The 13,388-nt window shown below is 36.5% G+C and overlaps 1 protein-coding gene across 17 annotated transcripts in view; it reads right to left on the bottom strand.

Annotated features, from left to right (window-relative positions):
• MACROD2 (mono-ADP ribosylhydrolase 2) overlaps nt 1–13,388 on the bottom strand; it is a 911,164-nt gene that overhangs the window by 621,533 nt on the left and 276,243 nt on the right. For all 17 annotated transcript variants that reach the window (XM_075088273.1, XM_075088274.1, XM_075088281.1 and 14 more), the window contains one exon: nt 11,564–11,680. In XM_075088273.1, the coding sequence (XP_074944374.1) occupies nt 11,564–11,680 (117 nt within the window). The remainder of the gene's footprint in view (nt 1–11,563; nt 11,681–13,388) is intronic.

Genomic DNA, 13,388 nt, shown 5'->3' with positions numbered 1-13,388 from the left:
CCCATCTTCTGTCATATATGAGGTATAGACTTGTCCCCCCTTAAGAGGATTTCCTTCCAGAACATGCTGTGTCTGCCATAAAGTGGATTTACTCATTTGTGCTGCCCTGATTTCTTATTCATAGTCATTGGGGCTCTAAAACATTGTTACTAGAAAAAATCAGTCCAAAAAAGTCCTCTCTCATTTTCAGCCTCCCCCTCTATGTATGATCACAAGAGATTATACATGAACTAACCCATGAACTAACTGCTCTTTTTGATAAAACCATCTGGTAGAAAAGCTAAATAAACCATTGTCTAAAATCAACAACAAAAAGACAGGGAAAAAACCCGATGAAATTTTACTGTGTTTCTAGAGATCTTGCAGTCTTACAGGTTACATTAATTTGACAAAAAGTGTCTGAGGGACTTACACAGTTGCATGTTCAAATTTTTAAACAAGGAGAAAAACCCAGATACCCCAACTGCATTATTAAAGTTCCATAAAGAAAGAGGACTCCTGGATCTTTAGCTGCAACAGGACACCCAAGCATCAATAAGACTCACATACTCCTGACACTTCAACGTGGATCTTCTCTGCCTCTTCTCTGATGGGGGGGAACCTGTATGTAAGTTTTCTTTACTACTACGCTAGTAGTGTAGTAGTACTACTGTGCTAACACAGTGGCTTTCCAGTTGATCAAACGTAATTTAGATTTTCTTTCACATCCCAGTCTGGGGTGTTGGGTAGTCCTTTCCCTTGCCAAAAGCAGCAAATCCAAGAAAGGCTGAGGTGGTAGCTGTGCCATGCAAGAGCTAATTTAACTCAGAAGATTAAACTACTTAGGAAGGGAAGGACAATGCTGGAAGCTTTTTTAACCATAACCACTGTAAAAATTTTAACCCAAACAATATTTGTTTTCTTGTCATTTGGGGGTTTGGCGTTTTCTTTGTCTTGTTTTGTATTTCTTTTGTTATCTGGAAGGAAATATCAGTCTTGGCTGAAACTAACCTTTATGTCAAATGCAGTCTCCATTTATACAGTCCTTAGGCAAAACAGGCAATAGATATTCTGTAACAATAAATCACAACAAGAGGGGAGGTTTTATGCCCTTTAAAAACCATGCAATAAGGAGGGATCTGGTAGTGAAGAGAGGCAGTTTTATTCTTAGGCTGTGGCCAATCATTCAAAGCCAAAACACATTTTCTGAAGCTGTCTTTCATTGCCAAGTGTAAGATTCTGATTTAAAATTACTTGTTTTGCATCTTTGTTTAGGTTCAACTCTCTAAACTGAAAGAAACCAAACAATATTCATGGCTCCCCACTCAATTTTGCATTACTTTCACTTTCAGCTTCTCATGAATAGGGCTGTATTACACCAAATTAATTTTAAAGGAACAGTCTTCCCTGGTAACATTTCTGCTCCATTTTGAGGGGAAAAAAAAAAAAAAGAAAAAGTTGTTTTAAACAAGATTACACCTGACACAAATGCAATCTTTTACTTGAACGAATTGTAAGTTTCAAAACTGCATGTTTTCAGAGCCTATTACAGGGCGTTGTTTTGCTATCCATGACAGCTCTCAAAGTCTCAAGGTTTTTTATCCTGTCTCTGCTTCACATATAACCTGTGCAGAGTTTCCCCAGTTCTGCTGGAGAATTAAAAATGAATAATGCGGTTGTTAAAACAAAAAGGTTCAGTGAGTGTAGGGGAATAGACAGGGATCGGCGACCGGAAGATAACAGGATGTGACGGAAAGATAGACTCCTCCCCATAGGAGTGGCAGGAACAGGAAGCGCAAGAGCTATATAAGCGTGTGACGCAGTTAAATAAATGGACATTTTGTATCCATCATATTGATGTCTGTGCATCACTGTCCCCAGGGTGGGTAGAGCCCTGTGTCCCGGAGACATGCGGCCCAAGATAAGTTCTCCCGTAGAAGCGTACAGCTACAAATGAGAAACTGTTTCCTCCTTAGTGTTTGTGGGTACTTTAAACAGTTTACAGTCTTGATGACCTGCTGTTTGTAGCCCATGCAGGCTATGAGTTATTAAACAATATTCTTACTGTATTCTTATTTTATCAAAACCAACCCACATGTTTTAATCCTAATGCAAACACTGTATAAAATTATATAGAAAGCATAATAAGAAAGTTGCAAAAAAATAAATGTGATCCAGACAGACATTCATGGAATTAAGATATCAATGGGGTTATTTTTAGTGTTGCAAAGCATTCCTCATTTATGTATTTATTTATAAGCCAGGAAGAGCCTTGGGAAGCTACCAACTATTATAATTGAAAACTAAATAGGAAGCATACTTAGAATGTGTGCAGTGATGTATCAAACACATTCTTTTTAGCCATGTTGAAACATTAAAAGGGTCAGATGTTTCTCTGTCCATCTCTCTTGATACATCACTAGAAAAAGTAAGAATTGAGACCACCGTGTCTGAGGTTAAAGGGAATTCAGTAAAACTCACTTTCCTGAGGAGCCAGAAGAGAAATTTGTAGCATGACAAATAGCTAAGAAATAGTATGCAAGAAGTTGTAACTCAACGTTGGTGACAGTTGTTTAATTAACGCTTACTTCTGATTTCTTACTGTGTACATTATATTATAATACAAATTATACTCACCTACGAACCAGCATATGGGCAGAAACAGCTATAAAAAAGACTACACTGAAAGGACTGTACCTTGCATTAATACACTTTCCTCCTAAACCTGGTCCTAGACCTATTATCAGTCACTTGAAGTACTGCTGGGTCTTTTTTGTTACGGCTTGGGTTTCTGTTAATATTCAAAGACATCTAAGAAAGGTGTAAAGCCCAGACCAGAGTGACTGCTGTGCCCTGTAGATGATGCATTTCAAAGTTTCTCTGTATTCCCAACAGTGGAACTTCAGTCCTAAGTCACCAAGCTAAGAGCCCTCTGTTGCAACCGCTAAAAGCTAACAATGTTTCTTCCCTGAGCATTCTGAAAATGCCCAAAAATAAATGACATTCAGAACCTATTTGTTCTTACTACCTAATTAACCTAAAAGATATCACCAGCTATCCAGAAAAGAATACATGGTATAACATCTGCAAGTCACAAAATGGTGTAAACAGTCTACAACATTGACTAGCATGCACAGAGAAGATATAAACAGATGTATAGCTACAGATATACCGTAACGTAAAGGTATCCCCTCATCACTTGGTTTTCCTCCCCCCGCTTTTTTTTTTTGTAATAAGGTACAAGATCACTGATGATAACTCAAGAATCTTAATAAAGATCATCAAAAACTCACAGATACCACAAAAGAAAGGAAAGAATCTGAGAAGTCTAAGAAGAAATTAAAAAATACAACCTCTTCAACTTAAACAAAATACTTCAAACAAAACAAAAAAAAAAATCTGAGTGTGAACACAATGTTAAGAAAAGGCGTATGCCTAAAGAAATCTAAAAAAATGGGGAACTAATTTCTCCGAAATTTCTAGAGCTGCACAACAACAACAACAACAACAAATACATGTGATTTTGATTCCCACACTTAAAAGCAAAACATCCTGGATGATGGTTTCTTTTCACCAGTAGTGAAACAGCATTTTCAGCACATAAAATAAAACCACTTTTTTTTTTTCTCTTTAACTATCTTGCTTAATCAGTACTGAGATTCTTTCCTACAGCAATTAAGACATTATTTATGCCCTGCAGTCTCACACCTGATATCTTCTTCCTGAAGAGAAACGTCAACCATTTGACCTCAGTTTTCACCAAATAAACATGTTTTGGTCTGTGCACTTAGTTTATGTGAAACTGCCTCAAGATACCTCTACTCAGTGAAAGAAAGATCTTTTTAATATCATTTTATATACCTTCCCATCCTATCCACTTCAGACTGGTCAAAAGGAATTAGATTACAGGTAAAGAACTCCTCTTGAAACAGTCCCGCTTTTCATCTGTAAGATTCTTTCAAAATACATTCAAAGAAAATAAGAATAAAATTAGCAGCTTTAAACCTCAAGTAAGTAGCGAGGTTTGTATGTGTGAAGGATAACACAAAAAAATCACAGCATCATTCATGTCCATATTCTTCCTTTTGCTTTATGTCAAGATGGTAGAGTGAAAATAGCTATCTCATCTACTACCTATGATCTGATTATTTCCATTTGCAAATATTTTGTAATATTTTTGGCTGAAAAATATGCAGATTCAGCACAAAAAGGAATCCTATACTTTGCTTACACGAAAGAAAAGTGGGCTGTACTGTTTTAAAAACATTCCAGCTACAATAATACAATTATTATTAATCTGAAGAACAGATATGAAGTTAATGACCACCAGGCGGATCAGCAGTTAAGTGTTCCAATTCAAGGCCCAAGCCTGTGCAACATAGTTTCTAAGCTAAATCCATGTCTGGGAGACAGGCTGCATATTTTTCAGAGACTAAAGGAGCATAAATCACAAAGTGCTAACACGCTATGAGGTTAATATTGTGTTTCACTGCAGTAAGCAATTTCTATCACCATTTAAAAAGAGGCAGGCAAAATTCAGGCAGACAAAATCTCATGCATCAAAGATTATTTTTTCAGGTACCGAGAGTAGGCTTTGGCTACTGAGGGACCGTGTTAGGGAGCTGCAGCCACTGCTGCAGTTAACAGAGCATAAACATCTCCATTATAATCCACTATAACCATGATGTGCATTAGACTTTTTTTTTTTAATTTTGTTCTTAGTATTTGAGCAAAAAGCACCAACTATATCCAAGTATGGAGGGAATAAAATATATTAGCCTTAGGGGGTACAATGCCCTGGTCCAGTGCCAGCATGCCTGAGGAATGACTCCATGTTACCTCTGTGGAAAGGCATATTCCAGTGCAAATTATTTTTCACTGATTTAGGAGACATTTTAAATAGCACCTTATGCATAAATAAAGCATTAGGAAAGTGTTTACACCTTGTAACTTACTCTCTGTTTCATCAAGGGGGTATCCAGAGAGCGAACCCCAGTACACTGGATGCTGACGCCAGGGAACCGCAATACCAAACAGTGCAGGCTCCTGTCGCTGCCACACTACACTACAAACTCAGCCCTGTAACACCTTTCAGTAACACTGAGATTTAGACCTGTGCAGAAATTGTAGATGCCCAGAATTACAGAAGTAAGGCCAGGGAAGGAAATTAGTGACATCAAGTTTCTACCGCCTGCCATTACATTGTATTAACACGCATGTTGTAAACCAATGGTGGGCCCAGTTACTGAGCAACTAATTCAATCCTCCTCTTAATTTTGTCTGTGCCCACTCCTGTCCTGCAGTGCAGTTTTCAATGACCGGATTATAATAAGTGATGCCCAGAAGAGGATGATTTAGATTTAGCAGTGAGGATCAATAGTAAAACATTTCCTTTAGCCACAACATATACATTTGTTAACCGAACAATTTGATGTGAAACAAGTTTCCTGCAGTACATGCCGTAAGTTAACCACAGCATGACACTACACAGAGCACTGACAAACATGCGCTCTGGTCCATTCATAAATTAAATTTTAAAGATTATAATTATTTTAAAATATATATCTGAGCTAGGCTCAAATCCAAGGACAAAGACCATACACTCTCATGATGTAAGATCCTTGCTGATTCATAACCACACATTTCAGCTGGTAGCTACAGAACTTGTTCCTTTTCTATGCAAACTGATGACAGAACATCAGCAGACTCTGAAGAGGAGACATTTGAATGTTTTTAGTTGAATCATAGAATCGTTAAGGTTGGAAAAGACCCTTAAGATCGTGGAGTCCAACCGCTAACCTTTCACTGCATTTATCACTGAAGGTGACAAATGCATTCCCCGTCATTCCCCATGAGTCCTAACTTCTCCATTTGTGTGGGGCGGGTGGGTGGGGTGTGGAGGGGGTGTACAGGAGGGAGGAACAGGCCATAAAGGTTTACAATATAAATAATATTAAACCCTCTCTAAAATCTAAGCAGGTTTTAGGACCAAAGAAGTAATCATTAACATTTCCCTCCCAACACATTTACAGCATATGCAATGTATGCTATTGTTAATGGTTAGCAGAGCAGATTAAGATGACTGGAGCCAATTAGACCAAATTAAAATACAATAAAGACATCACTGCACTTATTTTCAAAAGGGTCATAAAATATATAAATTGAGCTTATTAAAAAAAAAACCTTTGAAACCTAGACACAGCTCAGAAGAAAAACACAAATACATAGCAAGTGGTTTTGAACCATAAAAAAAATCCTTTCTCAAAGAAATACAAACAACAATATCACTTAGGAACAAGGGGTCTTGGACCTTTGATTAATATTAACCTGCTTTGCTTAATTTTAAATTTAGTTTTAAATATTTAAGCAATGAAAAAGATTTAAGAAATGCAAAAAAGGGATAGCAAACAGCTGCTGCAGCTCAGCGCTGTTTCAGGAAATACCCATGTAGAGTTTTTTTTTTTTCGTTTTTTTTTTTTCTTTTTTTCTTTTCACTAGGTGTCACGTGGTTTGGGCACAATGCTGACAATATTGTGATGTTATTCAGCTAAGACAAAATGTATAAAGACATCCATCCTGGAAAACTATCACAACATTTATGAAGCTCCAATTATATTAATGACTGTGTCACCCTATGCTTATCAGCAGCCTTTTATAACTGAAATTGCATAAAACTTCAGTCTAGTTATGCAGACCTGTTTTCACTAAAATATTTAAAAGCAACTGTGGGAGAAGATCAAGGACCTTGACCAATTGGGACTTAGTAGCCAAGTTAGTCTTCTCTACGTAATACTCTATTGTCCACTTTTAATGCCTTCCTTTTCAATTCCCAGACTTGTTTTGCAATTTCCAGACTTGCCTCTTCCCAGAACAAATAAGGAAGCAGCAAACTGAACAATCATGCAAAGGTAATGTTCTTCTGCACATCAGAACCACGCAGAAGAAAGTATCTTGCTGACTCTCACATATCAGAAATTTAGAATCGTTTGAAACAAAATTTACGTATTATTATATCAACCAAGATTTTAAAAGTAAGTAAACAAAGTTCTTTATGGAATTATGGAAATTTGGGTAATATGCTCGAACATTATGCTCCATTTTTCCAATTTATCAGTTTTGGAGTACTGGAGCAGAGTTTTGGAGTTCCATTTCTGCATAATCAACCTTTTAATTACAGGTCCGTAAGCAATCTCCAAGAAAATATAGAGAGATTTAAAATCACTACCCTTACAGACTTACTTTAAAATAATACACTCCACATATTCATCTTTTAAATACAGAAAATTATGTCTATATAATAAAAGCACACATTTTAACCTCTGCTTTGTAATCTCCACTTTTTAATCTGATTAAACAAATTTAAAGGCTGATTCCTCCTACTGCGTGTAATACTAGCAGTCCTCCTAACTACTTATTTCACAGCAGGAATTGCCTTTGAGAGCAGATTCACATTATTACTCCAGATTGATCTACACAGTGACTTTGGACCAGAAGACTACACTATATATGGTGTTTCCTAAAGGACACTGCTTAAAGTACTAAAAATATAAAGCAAACTGAAAAATTTATTCCAACAATTATAGCTTTATCAACAACATAAAACCAAGTATTAGAAACTGCCTAGCATTTCCAGCAAGGTACCCCCACTCAAAGTCCACCTTTCAGATTTAATTTACCAGTGGTTGGCTCTATCCCACATTACAGGCCAGAAACTTTTATTTTCCTAGATTTAGGGGTTTTATCATCAATATTTTTTTCAGAAGAAAGAAATTATTACTAGACATATTAAGAACAGAAACATTAGCTTGGGGGTCCTTTCCTGCCAAGGCCAGGGTACCAATTACCTGCACTGGATGTTGTCACCACGTCTTCAATTGGTTTTAAGTCCCTTAAAACCATGCAGAACGGGAATTTATTTTTTCATGTGTTCTGACAGGGTCATTTTTTTTATGGTGAACCTCTGCAAGCAGATAACAAGCCACAAGGCTGTTATGGACCCTTGATTCCAGCCATAAACACAATTTACATTCAGACCATTTTCTGCCAGTAGAGCCAACTGAGACTATTAATCAAATGAGAAGGAAAACAAGCACTTGTAGAGCTTTAAACAGATACTGTTAATCTCTTATTTAAAGCATGATGGTATCAGAGTACTGCTCAGTGTTTGAAGACCAGTTGTACAATATTTAGAGAGAACTTTTCTTAACAGGAACAACAGTATGAAGTACAGAAGTTAAGTAATTGATGATTAGTCTGGGAGAGCATTAAAGGAAAATATCTCAGAGCAAAAAACAGTGCCGTTTTCAGCCCTCCAAAGCGGTAAGGAAATGTGGGTGCTTGCATAGGTGTTTGCTGAAAAACAATAGATGACATCAACAAAATAATGTATTCAGCAAATAACTTGGTTGGCATTTCGGGGGGCTTTGTGTAGGCTTTTGCAGCACAGAAGGCAGATGGTGATTACACTGAATTCTGTAAAACTGAACTGAATGTTACATTAACTGGTAATTAGAAAAGTCAATTTGATTTCACTTCTATTTTCATACAGACTATTTTTGGGTGTTCAAAAATATGTATCTCAAAAACTTCATAAAGCAACATCTCTAGGCTATAGACATGTTAATCTTGGTCTGTTCACACCATTAGCATAAAAAGACGAGAAAAAAAATGAACTATTTCTGTATTCTCTCCCTGAACCTTTACTGTTACTTGTGTATTTCACAAACTGATCTCTGACTCAGATGCAACAAGAACAAACCATGGAAATCAAGCCTATACTCTAAATCTTTGCAGTTTTCAGTCAGACGTAATTTTTCAATTTTTCCATTGTGAAAAAATTACTTATCAGACCTGCTCTTACTTAACCTAAGTAAATACAGCAAAGTATTAAATAAAATTACAATAGATAAGAGAGGAGATTGCAAGAGTGTTTTGTATTTACCAACTACCAGCTTCCTAACAAACCTTCCCTTCAAATGCTGAATTTATTTCCAACTTCCTCCTAGTTGCCTATTAAACAAAGCAATATGCTGCATGATATTTGAATACTAAATCTTCTTTAACGTGGAGTCCCCAGCTTAGGCCCAAACCCTGCATCATACAGCACATATGCAGACTCCTCCATCCCAGATTAGCTTTGCTGACTTCAGCAGGCTGTTTCCAAGCAAAGCACTTCAGGATCAAGAACTAGGGATGGGAAAATCCATGGGGTAGGAAATATGATAGTAACATTTTACATTTCTGTTAAATAACAAACAAAAAAACAATTCACCAAGCTGGGAAAGACATTTCACATCTACTGCCATTACTCACCCAACTACAGTCACGAGAAGAGCAGAGACAACAAAATCCAAACTGTTAATGTATTATTGTAGTTGGGTCTCCTATATACAGATAAGTGAAAAGCAAACTCATTGTGAAAGCTGGCAGTTATCTATTTACCTATAACCTTCAGCAAATTGCTGACATACAACATTGCATCACAGCGCATCTGGATGGGGAAGTCCAGACCTCCTGTCACGTTGCTGCTCTCATCACAAAAATCGGATGTAAAATAGTTTCCACAGTTAAACTGTCATCCTATTATGACAAAGTGACACAGAGTGACAAAAGATATCCAGTGCCTCTGTAGTCTTTAAAATATGAAAACAGAGTCTTGATTGTTTCATCACTTCCAGGTGAATGGTCTAAAAGGTACAATATTTTAATGAGCCAATAACCAAGAGCTTCTAAAGAGAAAAGTAAAATAAAACAACAGTTGGTGAACACAGATATGTTTAAAGGAAAAATTCTAAGAAATCAGGATTACCTAACTCTGAGCTTCTGCATGCAAACTCCCAATTTCCCTCCCCATGCCTGTTTGTCAGTTAATGTATCCTTTCCCCCTCTCATGTTGATGCTTGATCAAATACAAGTAGACGTGTCTTTCATGCAATTTCAATTTCTGAGAACATTGATTAAGCAAAATATTGATTTCTCTCTATGTCTGGGTACAGGTTTTATTGCCAACTGTGAGTGATAATGGGTTTACTCACTGTTTTGTTTATTATTCCTACATAAAGAACAAACCAAAAAATTGTTCTATAGTCTTCAAACATGATTCTGTTCTACCAAGTTAACTTCAGCAAGACCCTGCTGTAAAATTTAAAGGGAGGCCACGCCTCAGGCATGACCCTTTCTCCTTCTAACACAGTTCAGTGCTCATTGCTTTGATACCTTGTATTTCATTTCTCTCATTAAAACACATGGGAGGAATTATGCACCTATGGATGAGCAGTTTTTCTGTCCCTCCCAAGATATTTTTTTAAAAAGGGGAAGAATTAAACATCAAAAATCCCCAGTACAGAAAATTACAATGTGTTATCAAACAATCCTATTAGTTCTATAGGAATCTGCTGAAGATTTTGGCCATACACAAACCCAACATAACTACCACATTGGTTCTTCCTCAACAATTTCCCTGACCTCTAGTCAAATTAACCTCTCATAAATAAACATTAACATGTGGTAAAATTATGCGTAAAATATAGCAAAGTTTTCCGAAATGCAGCAATTATCACTGTCAAGGAAATAACTAGTAGCTTCCATCATCATCATCGAAAGTACCAACAAATGACTGAGAACAGCATTTTATTCTTTACCTAAGGCACTAAGGGCTACAGGAACCTAAAAAGGTACCTGCTACTGCAGTAAGCATTTGATTTTACCTTAAAAAATCTAGATCGAATTAAGAGAGCAGATCTAAATATATTTGAATGAGCCATGTTCCTCGTGTAAACTGCGTATAAAAACAAAAGATCTTTAATTCTAGTTATATGCCATTTATAATGCTGTCTCAGTACTTGTATCATCATATCTTAATAAACTATTCTGTAAGATCCTAACTTGCGGAGATTTCCTCTTTTTTATTCTTACATAATAGACTATAGATCAACGTGCTGTCAAAACTTCAGCCTTTTCCAAGATAAGCTCAACATGTACACAAGGCCAAATAGCCATCTTCCTCTTTGAGGGTGGGAATTTTGAGAATTCCACTTTCAATATGCAAAAACATTCCAGCACTGACCTGCACTCTGCTGAAAGCTAAAGTGTGACAGATGCCCTCACAGTAATTGCCAGTCAACCTCTACCTAGCAGCTGAAAACACATTACATCGCTTTGATCTCCTTGGCTTTCAAAGTATCCACAATCAAGGAATCTGCATGAAGAACATGAAATATGCAACATTTCCAAAAATTGTCTCCATGGAACTTAAATATGATAATACACATTTTGTTCATAAAGCATTTCCAATCCTTTATTATGCATATGAAAGGATATGTTTTAGCTTGCAAAAAATAAACATGTAAGATGCTTCATATTTTCAAGACATGTAGGTTTTCATTGGATAACTTAGGTGAAATAATCATTTAGAAAAGCCTGAACTGCTTTGAGGGGAAGACATTATTACAGAATATGCTTAATTAAGTCCCACTAATTTTGTAAAATTAATACCTTGTTGAACTAGACTACAGGGAAATACAGCATGCATACCAACTCCAAGTGCTTAGAACAAAAAGAAAACGCTGAGAAAGGCTTGACTTACATTTTGCAGGTAGGTCATATCCACATGTAATTTTTGCTTGTCCAGTCTCACAGCCACTCAGGTTGCGACATTCAGCAACTAAGCAGGGCCCAGCAGCTCTGTGTATACAGCCATCCACTACAAAAGCAAACACAGTAACTTTTATTTATTAAAAACTAGTCTCTACGTTGCCTTCACACAAATATACAGTCACCAGCATTTACTCCACATTTTCACATTCACAGTGCAGACCTACTGATCTATATAGGTAGATGTACAAGCATTTTTTTTCTGCAATAATTAGTCAATGTGTTTATAAAAAAAAAATCAGTCAACTTCTGCTAACTGAAAAGAAAACATCTAGAAAAGGGAAAGCAGAATGAAAATTTCAATATCTGAATAGCGTCTTATACAAGACCAATTCTAAGAAATTCTCACTATGAATTATGAAAACAAATTTGATCCCCAGCTAAATGCCAAACTCTCTTTTACTCCGATTCTTCCACAATTATGCAGACCATTTAATGTCACAGTACTAATAAAGTGATATACAAAAATTCAAAGAAATAAGACTTACAGGTTTGAAATATAAAAATACACCTTGTATTGACTTTTTTCAAACTTTTTTATTTTTGCAATATTCATGCAATACTTCAGATTTAATTAAATAATGATTACTAAAGGTTGCAACTGCAGCTAACTATGCAAGAAAATTAGTTGAGTGCATAGATCTTATTACCCTCAGGAGCCAGCAAAAGAATAGTAGCAGCAGTAAAGAATAAAAAAAGGCTGCTGGCACAGCATTTCTGCCCTCTCAACATGCAATGAAAGAAATAATTTACTGTAATTATGGCAAAAAGTTTTAGAAAAAGGAAACAAAAAAAGGGAAATACTGCATGCATGAACATCTTAACTACAGTAAGGCTCTACGTCAGCAGCAATTATGAAGTTCAACCACAAAAACTCCATATAAACTACAATATCCATTTTAAAAAGGTAAAACAAGCTGAAGTATGAAGGCTAAGCAAATACTTATGGAGACAAGAAAGGAAGATTCTGGATGAGTATCATCCAATATTTATTTCAGATACCACCAGTTCAAAGTTACAGCAGTTTCCCACAGCGTGTCTGAAGCAATTAAACCACAAAAGGTTTGAAAAGCCAGGCAGAGATGCATTTTAAAGAGATGCATGTAATCTGTTCATAGCATATCCTGTGCAACTTTCTAGAGGGTAGCATAGCAAGATTTGGGCAATACAAGGCTTGGGCACTCAGCATATCTACCACCCACTCACTGCCCACCAGGATGCAGGGACACCAGGTAACTCCCTCACCCCGACATTTTTTTTGAAGCTGGAACAGAAACGACAGCTGGCTTTTCTGCATTAACAGCATAGATGGCTTTGCAAGGTGTAAAGTATTTCCTTGAAGCCATTTATCCCCAAGTGAGGGGGCAGAAAACATCTTTATCTGAATGAAGCCTTCATTTATGCAGTGTTAAAAATTCAGTTGCCTTTTCTGAAGTGTTCTACGCCAGAGTTAATACGCAGATGACACAGTAAAACTGGATAAGTGATTCATTGTAATACTCCATACTCATTCTGGACATGGTGCCACTGATTTTTAAAACATAATTTTTAAAACATAATTTTTAAGTACTTCCTACTATACAGAATCAAGTGCTGTTGCACTTTCAACGCAATTTTCTAAAATTTTCATATTGAAAAGAACGTGGATGCCAAGTCATAAGCTTGTGCACTGTCAATGCCAAGGCACCAAGTCTTCTTACTCTACCTTACCTGAACTTTGGGTTTTAACTTACCCAAAATCTCTCTGCTCAACACAC

The sequence above is a fragment of the Phalacrocorax aristotelis genome, chromosome 3, assembly GCF_949628215.1.
Source record: "Phalacrocorax aristotelis chromosome 3, bGulAri2.1, whole genome shotgun sequence".
Lineage (NCBI taxonomy): Eukaryota > Metazoa > Chordata > Aves > Suliformes > Phalacrocoracidae > Phalacrocorax > Phalacrocorax aristotelis.
The sequence above is the reverse complement of the archived record's forward strand: the minus strand, read 5'-3'. Positions and strand labels throughout refer to the sequence as shown.